Raw genomic sequence first — 21,620 nt, 5'->3', positions numbered from 1 at the left:
ACACCAACTGAAGTTAAAAAAGCTACACAAAACGACGACGGTTCTGGCCGACGCCCACGACCCCACATCATACTATCCCAAACCCATTCTTCAATTCATTCACCTCCCCCACACATTTCTCACCGTCGATTTTTAAGATTCTGCTTTATCAGCACCGACCGTTACACTACAAATCTGAACGCCCAGTAACAATAGCCCGTCCCGGATACCAATGCGTTCACCATTCACAGCCAAATAAAAAAACGAAAATAGAAAAATCAAACAGTTATTCTTCTTCTCCTTAATATTCGTCGTCTTCAACCTGGCGCTGCCTTCACTCACTTCCTTTATTTTCACTATGAAAGTCTGAGTTGAGAAACGTAAATAACTCACTGCACAGAACCCTAATTCCCAATTTGTGAACACAGAAGTTCGAGAATGGTTTCGCTGGAAGAATCACGGTCTAATTCGAGCCGTTTCCCCTTGGCCAAGAGTTACCAGTACCACTCCTCAGTTTCGTCCAAAACGCAGCGTCATATAGGAAGGTCCATGCGCACGATACGTTCCAATTTCTTCCAAGACGACAGCAGTAGCTGCTCCTTCACCGAAAAATCCACCTGTCTATCGGAGAACCTCACCGACTCCGTCGTCGACCTTCGCCTCGGCGAGCTCGCGTCGCGGAACAACAAATCCTTGAAATCCTCACCCGGAGAGGAGGACTTCCTCGACCTCTCCCAGGCCTTCAGTGATTTCTCCGCATGCAGCAGCGACATCTCCGGCGAGCTGCAGCGGCTGGCGACACTCCCATCACCGGAATGCGTGCAGAAGAGCAATATATCTGGAGAAGTGGAGCCGGAGACGGAACCGGAGCCCTGCACGGGTTTCCTGCAGAGGGAGAGCTTCTCCACGGAGATTATCGAGAGCATTTCGCCGGAGGATCTCCAGCCGACGGTGAAGATTTGCATCGACGGCCTCCAGTCCCAGTCGGTGGCAGTAAAGCGCTCCGCGGCGGCGAAACTCCGGCTGCTAGCGAAGAATCGCGCCGACAACCGGGTTTTGATCGCGGAGTCCGGCGCGGTGCCCGTTCTTGTTCCGCTTCTCCGGTGTAGCGATCCTTGGACGCAGGAACATGCGGTAACCGCGCTGTTAAATCTATCTCTCCACGAGGACAATAAAATGCTGATAACCAATGCTGGAGCAGTGAAGTCGCTGATTTATGTGCTGAAAACGGGAACGGAAACTTCGAAGCAGAACGCGGCATGCGCGCTTCTAAGTCTGGCGCTGGTGGAAGAGAACAAAAGCTCCATCGGGGCTTCTGGAGCGATACCACCCTTAGTTTCGCTTCTTCTGAACGGTTCGAGCAGAGGGAAGAAGGACGCGCTGACGACGCTTTATAAGCTGTGTTCTGTGAGGCAGAACAAGGAGAGGGCGGTGAGCGCCGGTGCGGTGAAGCCGCTGGTGGAGCTGGTGGCAGAGCAGGGGAACGGCATGGCGGAGAAGGCCATGGTGGTGCTCAACAGCCTGGCCGGGATTCAGGAAGGGAAGGATGCAATTGTGGAAGAAGGTGGGATCGCTGCTCTTGTGGAAGCCATTGAGGATGGGTCTGTGAAGGGGAAGGAGTTCGCGGTTCTGACCCTTCTTCAGCTCTGTGTTGACAGTATCAGAAACAGAGGGTTTCTTGTCAGAGAGGGTGGGATTCCTCCCCTCGTTGCCCTTTCTCAAACTGGGAGTGTTCGAGCTAAGCACAAGGTCAGTCAAATCAAACCACTATCTTACCATACCAACAAACATCAATTCAATCATCGTATTAATTAAGTGTTCTGGTTTTACATTGAGTCATCCAAAATACCAATAAAGTGACAAGGTAATTAACATGATTATAAGTGAATGTTCCAACATTTAATTCTATGTTGACAAATTAATCTTGGATCCAGATTTGTTTTTTAGTTGATGCAATCTTTAGTAGTTTTTGAATGCTGTAAAAAAAGTTATCTGAGATTTAGTACACCTTACTTTTGGAATTAAAATATCCAAACACAAGTGGTTTTACTTCAACATCAATTCTAACCGAAGTCAATTTTATAAAATAAATTTCATTTAAAATATTTTTTTTCCAAAAGCCCGCTCAAACAATTGCTACACACTAATTCGCTTCATTCTTTTCTTTAGCATTAATGTGCATATGATCCAAGTTGTTGGGGATTTGTGGTATCTTAAAGAATGACCTGGATATTAAACTTCTGGCTTGTTTTTTCACAGGCCGAAACGCTGCTTCGATATTTGAGGGAATCAAGACAAGAGGCGTCTACATCGAGTTCTTAGCTAAATGATTACATTGCTACTTTGGAAGGTGGTAATTATACAATGTAATTGATTATTGTATATATAGTGATTTTGATGGTTTGTACAGTGTGGCCATGATAGTTGGAATGGAGCTGGGTTTATTGAAGTTAGATGAAAGCTAGCGGCTATAGACTGACCCTTTTAGATGTATGGATATAGCTAGATATGGGAGTTTGGTTTCCCTTGTTTCGATTTGCTCGTGTGTCCTGGTGTTACATGGTTGTATTTTTGGGTTGTTAGGTTGGTTCCTTTTGTTTATATGACCCTAGTTTTGTGAAAAGGGTTTCTGATCGTATTATTGTATGGTAATTAAGTTGCACGCTCGTAATGAAAGTACGAGCTTCTACTGAAATATACCTGGATTGTGTGTCCATAATCTCTTTTAGGTCAACATATAGCATGTTTTCGTTTTTCAGATACTGCTCAGTGTATTACATATGCTGGATGGACTGGAGCGTGGTGTTTTTTTTGACGAATCGACTGGTACTCTGAAACGTATGCATATATTTTATAAGCAGTACTTGATTTGATTCCTTATCTCATGCGTCTTTGCCATGAGGATTGGGATATGCTTGCCTTAAAAGTTGAGAAATAAAACTTGGAATATGTTCTTTCTGAAATCGACAACACAAGCTGGGTAAAGCAGGAAATTGTATGGCATCGAGAATCCTCTTTAAGGACTAGGTTTGTGGTGGCTTGCAAGTGCTTTCTCTGCACTTCAACTGAAAATTGTAAAAAATATAAAAACGACAGAAGAGGCTTTAGCAAAACATATTTTTAATCTAGTCTGGAAAGTGTAAAAAGCAGGATTCTGATAAACTGAGTTAAGACCGTTTAGATGGTGGCGATATCTAAGTGGGGAAGAAGATCTTAACACAGATGGAGAGAAATGTTTGGTAGTGAAAAGGCTGTGTACATGGTGGGATTGGGACATGTTTAGGTGGGTACTGATATGAAAACAGGGAATGGGACCCTGGGTTGAGTACGTTGTCCTTGTGGTGAAGCGGCTGAGCCGCTGCATGCTACCATATCAAGTTCCAAGTTACATCTGTATGGCAAATCATAGCCCCACCTCGCAGTTTAATTCCACCACAGATTGCATCATTTTTGCCGTACAAAATTTCCTCATCTAGCATCTTACATCTTGATTTTTATTTTCTTTTTCCCCTTTCAAATCTTCCTGTCGCATATAATAATCACCAATTAGCTGGCAGAGCAGGTATGTTTTGTCCTGCCGTTTGTTTCGATGGTTGCACTTTCTAATCTGAGGTTTTGAAGAACCGGGTGTCGGTGTTCTCTTTCTTTCACTCATTTTAAAGTATGGGCCTTCATTGCTTGCATCATCAAAAGGCGAATCTGTTTGGTGAGATGTTACTGGTTTATCTTAACAAAAGTTTGAACTCTAAAGCATATCGGAACGTAGGAAGATCTCACGAAGATTGTTGAATTCTTACGTTTCTATCACTAAGCTCCTATCCCATACTATTTTTCAAAACTTATTCTCAAAAGTTGCTTTCAAACTATTCAACTTTTATATCTACGTCATTTCGAGAGAAAAATGAAAAATAAAAAACCAGTAGATAAAATAGAATGCGACCATCTCCATCTAGACATATATTCAACAACTTTTTTAACAATAATTTAATCCCTACCAATCAAACTTCTTTAGAGGGGTGTGTTAGTGTCTATACGAGTTACAAACTAATGTTTCTCATAAATTATTTCCTTTTATGATATCATATAATTGACTAAGTTTTCCACCAATTCTGCTTCTGTACCCAAGGGGATGTTCAACAACTTCCTTTTCGTCGTTTTTTAAAAAACTGATGTAGCAAGTTTAGCATTGTTTTTAAATTAATTATAATATAATAGGTGATTATTTATTATACTCGGCTTTAGCAAAACTTTTCCTCAAAATATGTTCAAACAAAGGGACAGTATATGGAAATTAAGGATGGGTTTGTTTAGAATAGAAAGATTGTGAAAAGAAAACTTAAAAAGGGAAGAAAATTAAGTATAAATTATTTTTAAGTTGTCTAAAATGAAAAAAAAAATAGAGAAAGAAAGGTAAAAAAAAATCGTCCTATTTAGTTGTTACCATAAGGATGGTTTGATATTTTAATTTTAACTAAATAAAATCCACTTTTTTCCTCTTTCTGTTGAAAATAGGTGGACTAAAAAGTATTGGGTCCATTTACGAACCCCCCTCTTTTCTATAGCAATATCAAATTCTTATATCTGTTCTGCGTTCCTTCCACCATTCCAATTAGTTTCCAAATTATGTTCTTCACAAATTGGATTTTGGGTTTATTTAACGTTTTATTTAATAGCCGAGATACAACTATGATTTTACACTAAATGCCTCAACGTTGTTTGGTATTACAATACATAAAAATAAGAAAATGATTCTTCCTAGATCCGCCCTCCTTAGGTAACTACACCCCGAGAGAAGTTGAGTGAGAAAACAAAGGAACTAATACGATTGATAATGTGAAGTTATACAGAATAAATAATTAAACCAATAAAACAAAAAATGTTGGTAGGATTCTTATAGTTTTGTGAGTGTAAAAATAGTAGCACCCTATTTTTTTTTTTCGTATAATAAAAGCAAAATGAGCAATCGTCTAAATTCCAAAGTACTTGTAAAGTAACACATGTAAGAATAAACTTACTTTTCTCATAATAAATTTTCAAAATAAAAATTAATTAAATAAACGCTCAAACAACTTATAAGATCTCTTAGTATTTTGAGATTATGAAATAAATAGTTGATGGGATAGAGAAATATAAAGATAGTAGTTAGAAGAAGGATATTTGGTAGTTTATCTTGTGTTGTACAAGTCAAATGTTGTTCTATATGGATATTTATAGATTCCATTTCATCCACATGATTATTCTAAAGAATCCTAAGTACAACTACTTATGTACTTTAACAAGATGAGCACTAGTTATGACTAGGCCGAGGCTCGTCCTTTCCCTTGGTTATCCTCCTTTTTTCTGTTAAATGGGAAAGGTTTGAAGCCATTCTGGAGCAACTTCTGAACCTCCTCGAACTGAAGGCCTTTGGTTTCAGGCACCAGTGCATAGATGGCCCCAAGACCCACGAGGGAGAAACCTGCAAATAGGAGGAACGTTGCAGAAGTGCCTAAAGCTTGTGTGAGGCTTAAGAATGACTGACTCACAATCAAACTGGCACAAAAGTTGCAAACTGCTGCTATACCCCCTCCAAGACCTCTGAACCTCAATGGGTAAATCTCAGAGTTCAGAACCCAAGGCACGGTTCCCATCCCCGGAGAGTACACTATTATATACAGTCCAAGTATTACAACTGCAACAATTCCAATTTTGCTTGGACAACCTTCAGAAAACCATACACGATTTTGTGCACGACACATGCCTCTGATTCTCTTTTCCGCTGCCAAGCATGCTCCAGGAAGAACCTTCCACATAATTACAGATTGTTGAGTATGATAGATTATCAAAGATAAAGGAAATGTTTAGTAAAACTTACATCATTCTCGGTGCTAGCACAGAAGGCACAGCCCACATGCAAGCATTGCATGCAGTTCCAGGAGGAGAAATTTGGGGCCTTTGTGTAAGGCTGGCATGTAAAGTTAGCACCAAAGCTAACGGTGTCCTGGTTACTAATGGCAGGAGCATGGTGTGCTGCTAAATTGAATGTGGCACTTAAAATTACGAGGCAAACTATGATGCCAATCATGGATAAAAGCATCAACTTTCTCCTTCCAAATCTGTCGATGAAGAGCATGCTGACGACAGAGCCAACAGCGTTCAAACCAGAGGTAACGAGAGAAAGTGCAAGAGCTGTGGAGTTGGAGGCGATTCCAGCAAACTGAACGATGGTTGGGCTGTAATACATGACGGTATTGATGCCAACAAACTGCTGAGCCACTTGGACAGTGATCCCAGCATACAGTGCTCTTCGAACAACATCATTACCTAAGGCATTTTTCACTTTCTGTACTACACTGTGCCCGATCAACCCTTCCTCTTCCCTCGCACTTTTAACTGATTCTTCCATGGCTCTCATTTCCTCTTCAACTTCACTCGGACGATAGATTTTTGACAGAATGTGCTTTGCCTCTTCCACTTTGCTCTGTGGAAAATGAATGCCAGAAAATTTCAAATTTCATGGCATGGCAGAGAAAACAAGATGTTTGACAAACAGCATTAGTACCTGTCTGTAGAGCCATCTAGGAGACTCGGGAAGGGACAACACTAACATGAACTGTATCGCAGCAGGAACTCCTGCAACCCCAAGCATCCAACGCCAGGTTCCAGGAGCCTGAAACAAAAAATGAAATTGATGACACAAAAATAAGCCATTTAAAAAACTTGGGTGTGTATATATGTACCTTGGTGAATGCCAAATTGATGAGGTAAGAGAGAAATTGGCCAGAAGTGATGAGAAAACCATTGATACTGACTAGAGCACCTCTGATCTTGGCCGGGGAAGCTTCAGAGATGTATAGAGGGGCGGTGACAGATGCCATTCCAATTCCCAACCCAACTAAAACTCTTCCCAGAATGATGACCGATGGAACAGGAGCAGCAGCCATAACCAAAGCACCAATAAAGAATATAACATCAGCCACCAAAATAGATCTCTTTCTCCCTACCTTGTCATTCATCCACCCTCCAAATGCGGCACCAATTATAGATCCTGCAACTGCCATACTCACAATGGTTTCCTGCACAACAATGGATAAATAAAAACAATCGATCTCTCCACCCTCATTATTACTTTCAAACACAAGATACTAAAACGAACTTAACTTGGAGCCATGTTTTCTTGTCAACTTGCTCAAATTCATCACGGATGTACAACAAGGCCCCAGAAATCACTCCTGCATGTCAGTAATTTGGTCAAAACAAATATCGATCAAAGCAACATCTCTCCTAACCATTCTCTTCATATTATCTTAATTGATTAATAAAATCAACTGGGTTCAGAATGAAGCTGAATGTCATCAAATTTGAAGAAGGGTTGTTGTTTTTTGTGTGACCTGTATCATAACCAAAGAGAAGACCTCCTATGCCAGCAGATAAAGCAAGGCGCATGATATAAGGTGATTCAGTTGTCCTATGCCAGCATTCTGTGAACTCGGTCTTGTCTGCTACTCTTTCCTCCATCTTGCTTCAACCATACACGGGTTACAGATGATGCATGAAAGGGAAATGCTCGTCAACAACTCAAAGTGGAATTGTAAAACTAGAGAAGAAGACGATGGTTTTCAAGGAAAATTAATTCATAATTAATGCCCTGTTCCTTGTGCGGAACTTCTCCCAATGCAAGGTTTTCATGCAGTACCCAAATCCTGATACCGATATGGCTCAATAAATACACTCTGCCAAATTTATACACAGACAATTAAACCAAAAAAAGTAGAGAGGATTCTAAAATAAATGTGATGGACCCACAATGTGTCTTAATGAATCATCACTCTGATGCTGTTTTTCGAAATTCTGATTGTTGGATAGTTTGAAGGAGACGGTTATAAATTTTGATTACTAAATCTTAATATTTTTTTTTATAACATGTCATCTTTGATTTTAAAATATTAAAAAAAATAGAAATTAATTAAAAAATAACAGTTAAAGTTGGAAAAGAAAATTATCAAAATTTAGTAATTAAAATTTTTTTTTCTTTTTAAATCAGTATTTGTATGTGTTTGTGAAATTTGTCTTTAATGAATACTAGATATGGTTTAGTAACTTGCTTTCATGATAAATTAAGGAAAATTATGTGAAATTGCTCAATCCAACGAAGTTGATTTTGAGGTGTCTAAAGTTATACAAACATTTTGTATTATTGTTTTAGATTTAATCTGAACTTATTATTTGTATAAATGATATATATCTAGGATTACATGTAAGTCAAACTTGAACTAAAATAGATCAGCTATCAAACTCTTAAATATGTCAAATGCAAAACTCGTTAATGGATTAGATATTTAATTGTTAGAAGACATTGTACTGATGTAGTAAAAATTCATCTACGATAATCGATTAGATAAATTCTCTAATCCACTAATCTCAGCAGCAAAACTCTAATTTAAAAACAAATTTAAAATCAGTTTGAAAATCACGCATCACTAAATCAAGAAGAGATTTTTCTGACAGATTTTTCTAAGATTGAGATTCGCAAAGTTCTTGTTTTCTTGGGAGATCATTCAAGAAGATTGATGATTGATTCAATCTTGGAGGGTCAAGCATGGCATTAGGATTGAGTGTCACATCTGCACATTCATTAGGTGTATTTGTTCCTTGTTCTTTTTTGAATTATATTTTTGTTTGCTGTTCAATTTTGTGGAGGCATTGCATCTAGGGGGAGTTCTTGATTTGTAGATCAAGCTTCTTAGTCTTTACGGTCATGAATTATATAAATGTTCTTGTAATTCTATTGATTTAGTGGAATCCTCCTAAGCTCGGGTTGCTTAGAATGTAGATTCATTTTGAATCAAATCATTACAAAAATTGTTGTATTTTCTTGTTTCTTTTATCTTTTATGTCATTCCTAATTGATTGAATCAATCTATTAACACAAAATTGAACAAATGTTTATTGGATTTATAAAGATCGAAGATAATTTCAATTAAATAACCAATTCACCTCCCTCTTGGTTGGGTTATATTAGACACATTAGTTTTAACAAATTATAGTATGACTCTCATTTTTTACTCTTTGATGTAACTTAATGTCAGTTATTGATTTTTTAAAAGAAAAAATAGTAGTATATTAATCAATTACCCACACTAAATCACATCAAAGAATAAAGAATTAAATTTAAAAACAGGAATAATAGCATCATTGTCCATAAATTTAAATTTAAAGAAATGATTTTGATTAAAAATTAAGATAATGTAAATGAAAGGCGTATGATTTACTATCTTAATTCTAGGTTAACTCATTCTTCATTTTTAATTGTTAGACTTTTATGAAGATTTACTTATTTATTATTTTTTAAACATCAAGATAATATTATTATATTTAGTTATACTCTTATTTTAATAAATATAAGGAGAGGAAAAGTAGTTGCGGATAACAAAGAAAAAATGTGTAATAAGAAAATCAAAAAAAGTAAAATAAGAGATGATTTACTTAAAGTTATACTTAAAATACAATTTTTTTTTATGATTCACATAAAACCTAAAAAAAGAAACATTATAAGAAAATAAAATCTTACACAACTATATCTATAATAATATATAAAGAGGATTCCCCTTTCTGTGTAATATACAAAGGGGATTCCCCTTTCTGTGTTCACATTTCAAAATACTCATTTTACCCTTTAAATATAATAATTTATTAAATTTTTAAAAATTGATCGTTACTTTTACAAGATTTTTATAAAATCGGATGTCTCTGCTTCTTCTCTTTGTCTTTATTTATTAATGATTATTCTTTCATCTGTTATCATATATTTCACTTCATTTTTAATAAATATAATTTTAATTTATATATTAACTTAATAACAATATAATATTATCACCTACTAATATAATAACATGTATATTTAAAAAATGTATACACAGGCGCCATAGCACCTGTGTTTACGCTAGTTATAAAAGAATGATTGATTGTTCTCTTAACTCCCATCTTTTATTTTTAAAGTTCATAATGAGCGTGGAAGATAAAGAATACTTGCTACAACGTTTAATACAAGTTAGTTTTAACATAACTATAATATTAATAAAAAATATTAATTTAGTTAAATTTTAAAATTAATATACAAAGGGAATTCTCCGTGTCCACATTTAAAAATATCCATTTTACCCTTTAAATATAATAATTTATTAAATTTTTAAAAATTGACCGTTACTTTTACAAGATTTTTATAAAATCGGATGTCTCTGTTTTTTTTTCTTTGTCTTTATTTATTAATGATTATTTTTTCATCTGTTATCATATATTTCACTTCATTTTTAATAAATATAATTTTAATTTATATATTAACTTAATAACATTACAATATTATCACCTACTAATATAATAACATATATATTTAAAAAATGTATACACACATGTGTTATCGCGCTGTGTTTATGCTAGTTATAAAAGAATGATCGATTGTTCTCTTAACTCCCATCTTTATTTTTAAAGTTGATAATGAGCATGGAAGATAAATTTTAAAACAGTATTATCAATTTAGTGCAGTTACTATCGAATTAGTGAGTTTTAGTATTCTCTTTCCATTTTTTATTAATAGAAACAAACGTTTTATATTCATTATGTCCAATAAAATAAATAAATAAAAGCAAATTTAATATTCATACTTTTCTTCTAGATAATATATATCATTATTTTAATCCCAAGGAGTGTGGATTCTAAAAAAAAATACGTTTGACATTAAGGCATGTTAAAAGCAAGCAGAAACTGTCGGTGTGTTTTGGATCCTCCTCCATTAAGGTCTCATGTGGATCTCTGAAGCAACCATTGACTCTCTTTTTTTTTCACATTTCGGAGCTTTTTTTCAAATTAAAAAAAAAATTGAAAAAAATTATGATATATAAGAGTCCGTTCAATAGGAAATAAATGAATAGAAGATAAATAAATAAATAAATAAATAAAATAACTACTAGATTAAAATTTTAATTTCCACCAAACCAAATTGATTTTTTTTAATCTCTTATTTTATCCATTTTCCATCTATAAAAACCCATGAACTACTAAACTTGTGATTTCGTGTTGAAAGGTTGGATTGGACCCCTGGAAAAAATACCGAATTGGAACCTGATATAATTAATTAATGTCATAACATGACTATAGTCCCCACTTTTCAACATGTGTACATAATTAATTAATTAATGCGATACTTAAGTCATCATTATCTTGTATTCAAAATATAGTAATTAAATTTTAAATTTTTATAGATTTAAGTATTTTTAATTAAATGTGTATTAAAAATAATATTTTATTATGTATTTAAAATTTTTATATTTTCAGTGGAGTGTCTAATATTAATTGGGTTGACATAACAATTTGATCTTGCTACTTCAAATACCATATCAAAAAATTACACCACAATAAGAAAAACAAAACTTTAAACTTTAATTATCTTAGACAACATTATTTTGTGTCTGCATATTATTAGTACAATTTTTATTTTAATATTTAACTTAATAGAATAAAATGATATTAATATTTTATAATGATAAGTAGGATTTTAAAAATTCACTTTCATTATAATTTAAATTTATGGAATATGTTTAAGATTATAAAATTAAATGGTCATTTACTTCACTTGATAACAAAGTTAAATGATAAAAAATATAAAAAATTACAATAAACTTACAACTTAATTATTTCACTTTTTTTTTGTCCATCAACAAATTAAAAAAGATATATAAGTTTGAGTATTCAATAAAATGAAAAATTCTAATAAAAACTTAACTATGAATATATAAATTTGTTAAAAAATAATTAAGGATATTTTTATCAAAATACTTTCATTGATAAGTTATTATAATAAAGATTAAAATGAGCAATATAAGTTTTAGTTAAAACTCAAGATTGAAAGGGTGGGTTTTGATGAATCCATGGATCATCGTCTTCTTTAAATCGTTTGCGGAAAACTGAAGAAATCTGATTACAACTATAATCGTCTCTCCAAACATTCCATTTTCATGCATACGCTCTCATTTAGAAAAACAAACACAAAAAAACAAATGTGACACTGAAAAAATGATTAAAAAGTATAGAAATAGAGAACTTAGAGTGTTCTTACCTGCAGTATGACACTGCGTCAAAACTCCGCAGAGGCTTTGGATTTGAAGGCAACTCTTCCTCTTCTTTTCTTGTTCTTCTTTGTTGCTGACTTTCTTTCGTGCACAATTTGAATTTGGGCTGTTGCAAATTGTAGCCCTTCTTTGAGGAATAAAGCGAAAGTGGGCAAATTGTGGCCATTCTTTGAGGAATAAACAGTATGAGACCCGTGCACGGTCGGCATTTTATTTTTGTATCAAACAAAATAATGTAGTTATTTTAGGCATATTAAATAAATTTTTATAATTAAATTTTTGTATAAGATTGGTGTTAAAATAAATTTCATGCATATTTTATAATAGGATCTTGTATAAAATAAATACAACACCCAAATGTGATGTTAAAATTATTAAATAAAAATCATTAGTAAATGTAAACTGTTTAAATTACATAAAAATATCGAAAAGGTATTGGTCATATGAAATAAAGAAAAAATGAAATTAAACTTAAAATATAGTAAACAAAAGCAATTTGTATAAAATATAACATATTGTGAAATGTAATTTATATTAAAAAAATTGAGTAATATAAATTTGAGGTTAAATATTTTTAACAAAAATACCTGAAGATTTTGTTATCAATGAAGACATTGACACTATATATGATAACTAATTATTGTTGCGTATGTAGGATATTTTTTGTTTAGATAAAATTGACATCAACAATTTATATGTAGTAAAACAATATAATATAATCGTATGATTAAAATTATAATTAAACTTTTGATTATATATTATATTAAAATGAAATGTGTATATATGAATCATAATCAAATTAAAATGAGCATATTATGTATTATGGATCCCGTACAAAATAAATACAACACAAATTGATGTTAAAATTTGTCATTAAAAGCACATGCAGATATAAACAACCTAAAAAACAAATAATATTGAAAAGGAAGTGGTCAGAAATAAGAGAAAAAAAGGAAATTAAACTAAATTTATTCAAAGGTGTGTATGAATAAAATGAAAGATATTGTCATGATAATAAATATGTAATATTTCGTAATATAATCTTATACAAAATAAATGCAACATTAAGTTCGTGTTAAAAAATTTAAATAGAAACACAACTAGATATAAACAACTTAAAAAAGTATATAAATATTATAAAAATAAAGAAAAAAATAAGTTAAACTTTATTCTAAACAAAAGTAACATAGAGACATGAATAATAAACTTAAAGTAAATGCATATATATTGTGAACTGCAGTTTCTAATAAAGAAGTTCGAGTAACATGAGATTGAGGTTAAAAATTTTAATTAAAAATATATTTGGATATTGTTATCAATTTTGACATTGAGTTTATAATAACTAATTATTGATGCATACATATAAGTTTTTTTTAAAATGATAATATTAGGCTTAAAAAATAATATTTTTGATATGGATTTATTTTTGTTAAATTATAAAATCGACATAATAACTAAGTAGTGATATGTAGTAAAACGATTATAATTTACGATTAGACTTTTTAAGTTACAAATTATATTAAAATGAAATATGTTTCTTTAGTTGTTGTTAAAGAAAAATATAAATATATTTTCAATAAAATATGATATCGCGTACAAAGTAAAAACAAGCACATAATAGATATAGACAGATATATTCGAATATAAAATTGTTCGGAATAAATTATAATTTGACACTAATTAGTGATATGCTAAATTATAAAGCACAACATATATATACATATATATGCTAATACGAATTGAAGCAGTAATATTAAAGGTTAAACATATTTTTGTCCATTGACTTTAAAGAAAAATTTAAATTAGTCGTACTTATAATTTTTAAACCAATTTAGTTTCTCAATTTTAAAATGCATCAATTTAGTCATTTTAACTATATTTTATTAAGTTTATTTAACCTTTGAAACGTCAAATAAACTTAACAAAATTTAGTTAAAAATGATTAAATTCAGACATTTTAAACATGAAAGACTAAATTGATTTGGAATTTAAAAAATTGACTAATTTTAATTTTCACTAAAAAATTAAAGAAAAAAACATATTTAATCATAATATTAATAATAATACTAACACAAATAATGCTAACACTAATAACAACAATAACCCTTCTCGTAATTATAATGTTTATAATAATAATAATAATAAAAATAATAATAATACCACTATTACTAATAATAATAAGTACTAGTGGGTAATTTTTTTATTTGAATTAAGAAAATTAATATAATGATTATATTTAAATGAAAACTTTATTTATATAATTATATTTAAATGTTATAATTATATATATTGTAACATCCCATTTAATAGATAATTTTAATAAATAAAGTATCACAAAATTATCATAAAATAGAGCAATGGCAGAAGCATATTGGAATTACGGAATTAATATTTTACAGTTATCCAAAATATATACTGAAAGAGAAGGAAAGATCGAGGCACAAGAGGCACAAGACCATGATGTAAACGTACTTCACAAAGCAAAACAGTCTAGTCAAAGATTGCTCACATACCAAGGAATTTAAAATAAACAGTTCAAAAAGGATGCTCAAAGAGTCATAAAATAAAGTCTAATCTAAACAGCTGCATCTCCACCATCCTCATGATCACTCCACATCTGCTCACACCAACATTGGTGATCATCGCAAAAAAAAAACCACACAAGAAACAGACACATAGAAAAAGGGTAAGCTAGATAAAATAATTTTTGTACATATAAACAAGCAAGAAATTTGTTAAACAGATTATAAATAGAAAATTCGGTAAGCACACAAAGCATGTGATAGCCAACAATAAAGACCCTCTAACTCAATTATCCGGATACATGTAACGAGATCAGATTCACTGGTTGCTTGCACTTGTGGTGGCCTCTACTGCTCTGCAGAGCTATTACCTCTGCAGAACCATTACCAATGAATTTCACCTTACTACGCCTGTGAAGAGAGACCTCCTAGCCTGGGCAAGATTACCCTTGCTCAAAACTGGAGCTTTGCCTAAGCGACAACTTGAGAAGAAACCTGGGTGAGTTATCTACTATTCTCGCTTAGGTGAGGGTTGCTCGCTTGGACAAAAATAGCAGGTTCCTCCCCTGCTCACGTATGCAACATCAGACATCCAAAATTAAACAACATTTCCACGCAACCATAACAACAAGCAGACATTATAAAAGTGATTCAGAACCCAGAAATAGACATGATAATTAAAAAATGTGAAAATCCTAGCTTTCTTTACCTTTGACAAAAAGCTACACTTGAGATGAAAAAACCCTTAGTGAGAAAACACTTATACTTGTAACAGTTTAAAGAGCTGAAAGCAGAAACAAAGGCACATGAATGATGCTCTAAGGAAGACCCCGACCAACACAACCAAACTGAAAAGGACGGTAAAACATGAAGTTTTTTTTTGTTCAGCTTATGTGAGTGGAGCGTTTGGCTAGCTCAAAGGAGAATCTTGCAGTGTCCTAGCTGAGCTTCTGTTCTAAGGGGAGCAAGAGTGAGAACATTATTTTTTAGTAAGTGAGGGAAAAAGAGGGAATGGTTGAGTGGGAGAAACTGAGGAGTTTTTCTGAAATTGAAAAAAGTGGACTGACATGGATTTCATCACTTTGCCTAGACCCAACTCATGAAATAAAAATGAGTCTCACATACAATTATATATAATATTTAAATAAAGAGTTTAATAATATGACAAAAATTAAATAATTAATTACATATATTTTTTTATAACAAATAAATTAAAAATAAAAAACACTATTTTAATATTGATTTTTATAAGCTAAAGTAATAAATTATATAAAGTATAATAATAATAATATTATTATTGGAGTATAATGCAAATATATTGTATGATACAATTTCTATTAATAATTTGATTACAATTGTTGATTTACTAGACGTAAATTAGAAAAACTTTGGACCAGGCTTTTTTGAAAATTGGTTTTCCTTTGGTGTCTATATAGTAGTTTATTGAATTATAATACTTCATTGACTTAAGCTTACAAATAGTAGGGGATAAAGGTTTACAACTGAACTATATTGACAAAAAACAAAACGACCAAACTTCTGAAAAAATAAAAGTACGTCACAAAACAAGAACAAGCCAAACAACGTTTAGGTGCGTCCTAACAGGTTTCAAAAATAGAAGAAAGATATATGCTGGAAAATAAAACAAATTTTATTTATTAAAAATAAAAAAAATTGTCAAGAATGGGATTCGAACCCATGCCCTTTCGGACCAGTACCTGAAACTGGCGCCTTAGACCAACTCGGCCATCTTGACTTTGATATTATGTTACATAAAACAATAATTTAACTTAATAATTCCAGCAAACTACACAAACCACCAATCTCTAGAAACAAACATTTCCCACAAAATGCAGGAATTGAAAATTTTCATTACATAAGTTTATAAGATTTTAAACAATTCACATTTAAATATTTAATTTATTCTAATGCATATAATGTTTTAAAAACATTTCTCTTTTATGAATGACTTAACATGAAAGTATCATGGTAATTTTTAACTATGAACACAATAACATGTATAAAAGGAAAACAATTATTTCTAGAGAAAAAACTGTTTCAGTAAGAAAAATTTACGTGTTTAGAAGGTGAGACAACATGTTTAAAAGGGCTATTAATTTTACCATGTTTGAAGATCTTTAGAAGGTAGTGTGGGTGTGTCAACAAAGATATTCTAATACCTAAGTCATTGTTCAGGAATAACAATTAATATAGTAACAAATGAACAATAATAAGTAGTAAATATTTTAAAATCATTGTCTATTTGTAGTATTCTTAATATTCATTTAATTATTGTTTATATATATGATTATTACTTTTGGATACTTTTAATGTTTGATTATTACTTATGATAAAAAAAATAAAATTTTCAATAACAGATTAAAGTTGTTTGAAAGGGAAGATTAATATAAGAATAATGAGATGTAACTTGAAGGAGTAAAATCGTTCCTTTCCCCTATTTTTTATTATTACTTTTAAGAATAAAACCAATCAAAATTAATTTTCAATATAGCTCTTGTGAAACAAGTTACTAAGTGCAGCTAGGATTTTAGCATTGTGAGTGTTGTTCCCCCGAGGTTTCCCTCCAACTCAAACTGCATAAATTCCGAAGTCTTTGTTCTCAGTACCAAAACCCTTAAACCCCTTCACGCCATGAAGTCCCTTCTCAACCCAAAGTTTTCCGCTTTATCCTCCAAAGCCTCTCCTTTTCCTCTGTTTTCACTACCGTCTCAACCCACGTCTCGATTTTCTTTCCGCAGCAACTCACGTCAAATTCCCAATCGTCTTCTCCGCCTCAACCCACCTCCCTTTTCGTCCAATAACTTCACTTGCACCAATCAAAATCGAAGCTTGCAAACAGAGCCATCGCCACCTTCCTCCGGTGAGATCCACGTCATAGTGGGGCCCATGTTCGCAGGAAAAACCACCTCGCTCCTCCGACGGATTCAATTGGAAACCGCCAACGGCAGGTAAACTCTTCTATATTTATCTATAATTTTATTATTAAAAGCAAAACCCTTTTACCTGAAGTATTTTGTTTGTTTGTTGTTTATCTTAATTTTTCTGCTTGAATAGTTGGTTGTTGAATGTAGATTGTCACGGTGAGTTATAGGTGTGTCATGCTTGAAACTATTGGTGCCCAGAGTCATTATGTGTTTTGTACTTTGAATTGGAAATACCTTTTTTTTTTTTGTTTGCAATGCCATATTGGTTGCAATCATCACTGGACGGGTATTTTCAGCTTTGAGGTTAAGCCTTGCAGAAAAAACCCAACTTGGGTTAGGTCATGAGGGGTCTGTGTGTATCTCGAAGGTTGCTGGTGGTAATTGTGCTCTTGTGCGGAACTGGATTGACCCCGCAGTAGAGAGCCTATTTTCTGATGCTGCAGCAATGCATATTCTAACGGCTATTGGAAGCTCATATTGTTAATATTGTATTTATACGCAAAATTGGGATATCTACAAACTGCTCTTCATATTCAACAACTTTGTGGGGAAGGGCTTGTATTTTTGGAATGCTGTTATATCTGGTTATGTTCAACAAGACCTTGGAGAAGTCCAATTGGACTTCTGTTATGGGAGGGGCTGGTTTAAGACCAGATCAGTACATCTTTGCATCAGTTCTCGGTGTATGTGCAGTTTTATTAGAGACAACCTCGTAGTCAACAGGGCTTAACATAAATATATTTTGAATGCAATTTGATTTGTGTTGGACATTTGCTGTTTGAAAAGTGTGACTAGAAACACGATTATTTAGACCAACTTGCTTGGGATTTCAGGCTTTGTTGGTGTTGGGTAATCATCTAGTGTCAAATTAGAGACAACGTCGTAGTCAACAGTGCTTGACATAAATATATTTTGAATGCAGTTTGATTTGTGTTGCGCTTTTGCTGTTTGATAAGTGTGACTAGAAACACGATTACCTAGACCAACTTGCTTGGGATTTCATTATTGTAAATCACTTATTAAAGAGTATTATGCCACAAGATAAACATTATGCAGCAATGGCTAACTGTATAGGGTATGATGGGCACTTACAGACTCCTATGAATTGTTTTGAAGTCATTTTGTGAAGAGCACTTAGTAATATGGGATGCCTTGGGGCTTATAAGCTTTATGGTGAGTTGGACTCAAAAAATTTGATCTAAGAAGTTCTTTAAATTTGAATGTGTAAATGCTGGAGAGCATGCTTCCTTGGCAATGCCTATGCCTCTCAGAAGTAGTTCCCCTCCAAGGTATGTATACAAAATTTACGAATAGATCTATTGTAAGCATACCAATTAGTATGATCCAGTTCTTTGTACTCATAGTTCTTTATGTATATATTCGATTATAGTCATTTCATATTCTCCTAGAAACATACCTAGTTGACTCATGTTTGAATGTTCTAGGTTTACTGTTTCTGGAACTCATGTTGCCTTGCTTAATTTTTTTTGTTGCGTCACTACTAAAAACAAGTCTCGTGTATAAAAATTTCTCTAATGGAAACTAGTATTTTTTGGTAAGACAATGAGGGGTCCTATCACACCCTTTGGGTTTGAGTCTAATCTCCCCCCAGCATTGGATGTTGGCGTGGCCCCGAGCATGAGGAGCTTCAGTGGGTTTTGAATCCCTATACTGTATCTTAAGCCTGACTGCATTACCCATAACTTAAAGGTGCTTCTAGCTGGTTTTTGAATTCCTATACTGTCTAAACTCTGCTCATCTTGACCGCAATTTTCCAATTGAGTCACACCCAGTTGTTAGATATAAGTGGTTTGAGTTTCATACTTTCTCATTCCTTTTGGGAAGCAAGGAAAGTTAATTCGGGATGTTTGGTATTCTGATAGAATGACAGTTGAAGCTTATGTTGCTGTGATAGCTCTCGAAGTATAGCACGTAGGTTCCGGATCGTTATATTTGTTTATTTTCCGGGAAACTCACTGAATGGTTTAGTAATATTCATGAGGTAAATATTTAAACTTTATGTTTCTCTTATGCAGAAATGTAGCAGTAATTAAATCAAGCAAGGATACACGATATGGATTAGACTCAATTGTTACACATGATGGTGCAAAATTACCATGTTGGGCACTGGCAAACTTATCATCATTCAAGCAGAAGTTTGGAATTGATGCTTATGAAAAGGTATCATAGTTTTATGTTCTGAGCATGTAGTTAATGGTTTATATTTACTATTTAAACAGCAGAAAATTCAATGTGTGGTTGTGTACATGGATTCTAATTGGTAATTATATAATTGGACTATGTGATGTGTGGCTGTTGATAGTTTTATTCTCCCCCTCCATGTCCAAGGTATACTAGTTTACTGCCTGCATTTTTTGTTTTGACTCTCTCCACTGATACATGATGACAGCTGGATGTGATTGGTATTGATGAAGCGCAATTCTTCGATGACCTTTATGAATTCTGCCGTGAAGCTGCTGACGATGATGGAAAAACTGTAATAGTTGCAGGATTAGATGGGAACTACATGAGGTAATAATATATAGATATAAAATTTCCATTTGTTTGGTGGGGTTGGAATAAAGCCAAACTTAGTGTTTTCTGAAGTCTTGGTCCGGAGAGGTTCCAGTATAAAGAAATGACCCTGCCAAAATTTTGAATTGATTGAGAATATAAATAAATCTGTTCCATGAACTTCAACTCAAAGTTGATTTCTATGTCCTGATTAGAGCTAATTCCAACATTTTAGTGACGCTTAATTTCAAGCACAATAAGTTACAATTTGTTTGTATTTGGGGTCTGTAAGTAGGGTATTATGAAGAAGGTGATGGTGTTTGTTTGTGCATTTACTGACAGGAGGAGCTTTGGTGGTGTTATTGATATAATTCCTCTTGCTGATTCTGTAACCAAGTTAACTGCTACATGTGAAATATGTAAAAGGCCGGCTTCCTTTACCCTGAGGAAGACACAGGATAAACAGATTGAATTGATTGGTGGAGTTGATGTCTACATGCCGGTGTGTCGGCAGCACTATGTGAGTGGACAGGTAGCCGTCGAAGCTGCAAGGCATGTCATTCAATCCCACAACCTTCAATGCGGCTCCTATACATAAGCAGTTGTGTCATATCTATATTGTAGGCAACTATCGAGTAGCTTATTTTTCAGCTCTGAATGGAAACCTGGTTTTTATTTTTCTTCTTATGAAGCGGCTAGTATATAGTATAATTTTATGAAAATCTCATTGGTGTAAGTTTTGTTTAGCTTCAGACTGCTGGTACACTCGGACTAATCAGTTTGAAAATACTAATGATGTGTTCTACTTTATTTTATGTAAATATAATTTCACTATTGGTGTCTTGGCTTAGAAATTTAAAAAAGAGTTATTTGTTTTCATATTAACATTCTTTAATTTCCTTAGTTTATCTATTATTCCGCACAAACATTTTTATTTCAACAATATCTTTGTTGGTTTGTTGTTATTTCAGCAATATCAACATTGTTGTTTGTTATTTCAACACCATCTTGTTTGTTATTTTGGCTTATTTTTCCTCCGGAGCTCAGTTTTGGTGATAACATACTTAGTAGATCAATAGGACTTTTATTTGGCTTTTAACGGGGTCAGGGATAAGGGTAGGATAGAAGGTAGTGATACTAAGACCTTTAGTGGAATGTGAACATGGAGTATTGTACCTTGAGGATTTGTTCCAATTTGTCTCTTTTTCTTGTCAATTCTGTTTCCTTCCTTTAATGTCATGAGAGGTTTAGGGTTTAGGCTCAAAATTTACATGAGTGGTTTATTCAACCTGAAATTGATCACGGATCAATGTTAGTGTAACTAGGACATGGCTTCCTGAGTGAGGTAAACCTTCCAAATTTTAAAATCTTCGGATGGTACAGGTGTTGAGGTAATTAAGTGGCAACTTCGCTAATCGCTAATCTAGTGGGACAGCTTGATTCCCGTAGAAAATCCTCAATTGTTGTCCGTTCACCGAGTTTTATTTTTCACAAAACGTTCAATGATAATAGCCAAGTAACACTTATGATAGTTCTGGTCAGATAACATATAATTA

At 33.1% G+C, this 21,620-nt stretch overlaps 3 protein-coding genes and 1 non-coding gene across 6 annotated transcripts; 2 read left to right on the top strand and 2 right to left on the bottom strand.

The window, feature by feature from the left end:
- The first annotated feature begins 238 nt into the window (after positions 1-238).
- Positions 239-2,698, top strand: LOC114188136 (uncharacterized). Its single transcript, XM_028076682.2, has 2 exons — positions 239-1,728; positions 2,239-2,698. Exons 1-2 carry the CDS (start codon positions 418-420, stop codon positions 2,299-2,301), a joined length of 1,374 nt encoding a protein of 457 aa, XP_027932483.1. The 5' UTR covers positions 239-417; the 3' UTR covers positions 2,302-2,698.
- Positions 2,699-5,121: 2,423 nt separating this feature from the next.
- LOC114187363 (inositol transporter 4) lies at positions 5,122-12,222 on the bottom strand. 3 transcript variants are annotated; one of them, XM_028075604.2, is made up of 7 exons: positions 12,071-12,222; positions 7,350-7,480; positions 7,120-7,190; positions 6,699-7,034; positions 6,521-6,628; positions 5,834-6,439; positions 5,122-5,762 (listed from the first exon to the last, which is right to left on the bottom strand). In XM_028075604.2, exons 2-7 carry the CDS (start codon positions 7,474-7,476, stop codon positions 5,277-5,279), a joined length of 1,734 nt encoding a protein of 577 aa, XP_027931405.1. In that variant the 5' UTR covers positions 7,477-7,480; positions 12,071-12,222; the 3' UTR covers positions 5,122-5,276. The 3 variants fall into 3 exon arrangements, with proteins under 3 accessions (XP_027931405.1, XP_027931406.1, XP_027931404.1); XM_028075605.2 differs by having other exon boundaries at positions 7,350-7,476; positions 12,071-12,213; XM_028075603.2 differs by having other exon boundaries at positions 7,350-7,691; positions 12,071-12,192.
- Positions 12,223-16,280: 4,058 nt separating this feature from the next.
- On the bottom strand, positions 16,281-16,361 carry TRNAL-CAG (transfer RNA leucine (anticodon CAG)). The gene has a single exon. It is a non-coding gene; the product is annotated as a tRNA-Leu (tRNA).
- A 778-nt stretch (positions 16,362-17,139) lies between these two features.
- LOC114188836 (thymidine kinase a-like) lies at positions 17,140-20,943 on the top strand. The gene is made up of 4 exons (XM_028077493.2): positions 17,140-17,574; positions 19,587-19,731; positions 19,961-20,082; positions 20,407-20,943. Exons 1-4 carry the CDS (start codon positions 17,258-17,260, stop codon positions 20,660-20,662), a joined length of 840 nt encoding a protein of 279 aa, XP_027933294.1. The 5' UTR covers positions 17,140-17,257; the 3' UTR covers positions 20,663-20,943.
- Positions 20,944-21,620: the final 677 nt, after the last annotated feature.

This window comes from Vigna unguiculata, chromosome 6 (genome assembly GCF_037176805.1).
Source record: "Vigna unguiculata cultivar grain cowpea cultivar isolate G323 ecotype 2 chromosome 6, ASM3717680v1, whole genome shotgun sequence".
Taxonomy (NCBI): Eukaryota; Viridiplantae; Streptophyta; class Magnoliopsida; order Fabales; family Fabaceae; genus Vigna; species Vigna unguiculata.
Note: the sequence above shows the minus strand (reverse complement) of the source record. Positions and strands in the feature narration are given on the sequence as shown.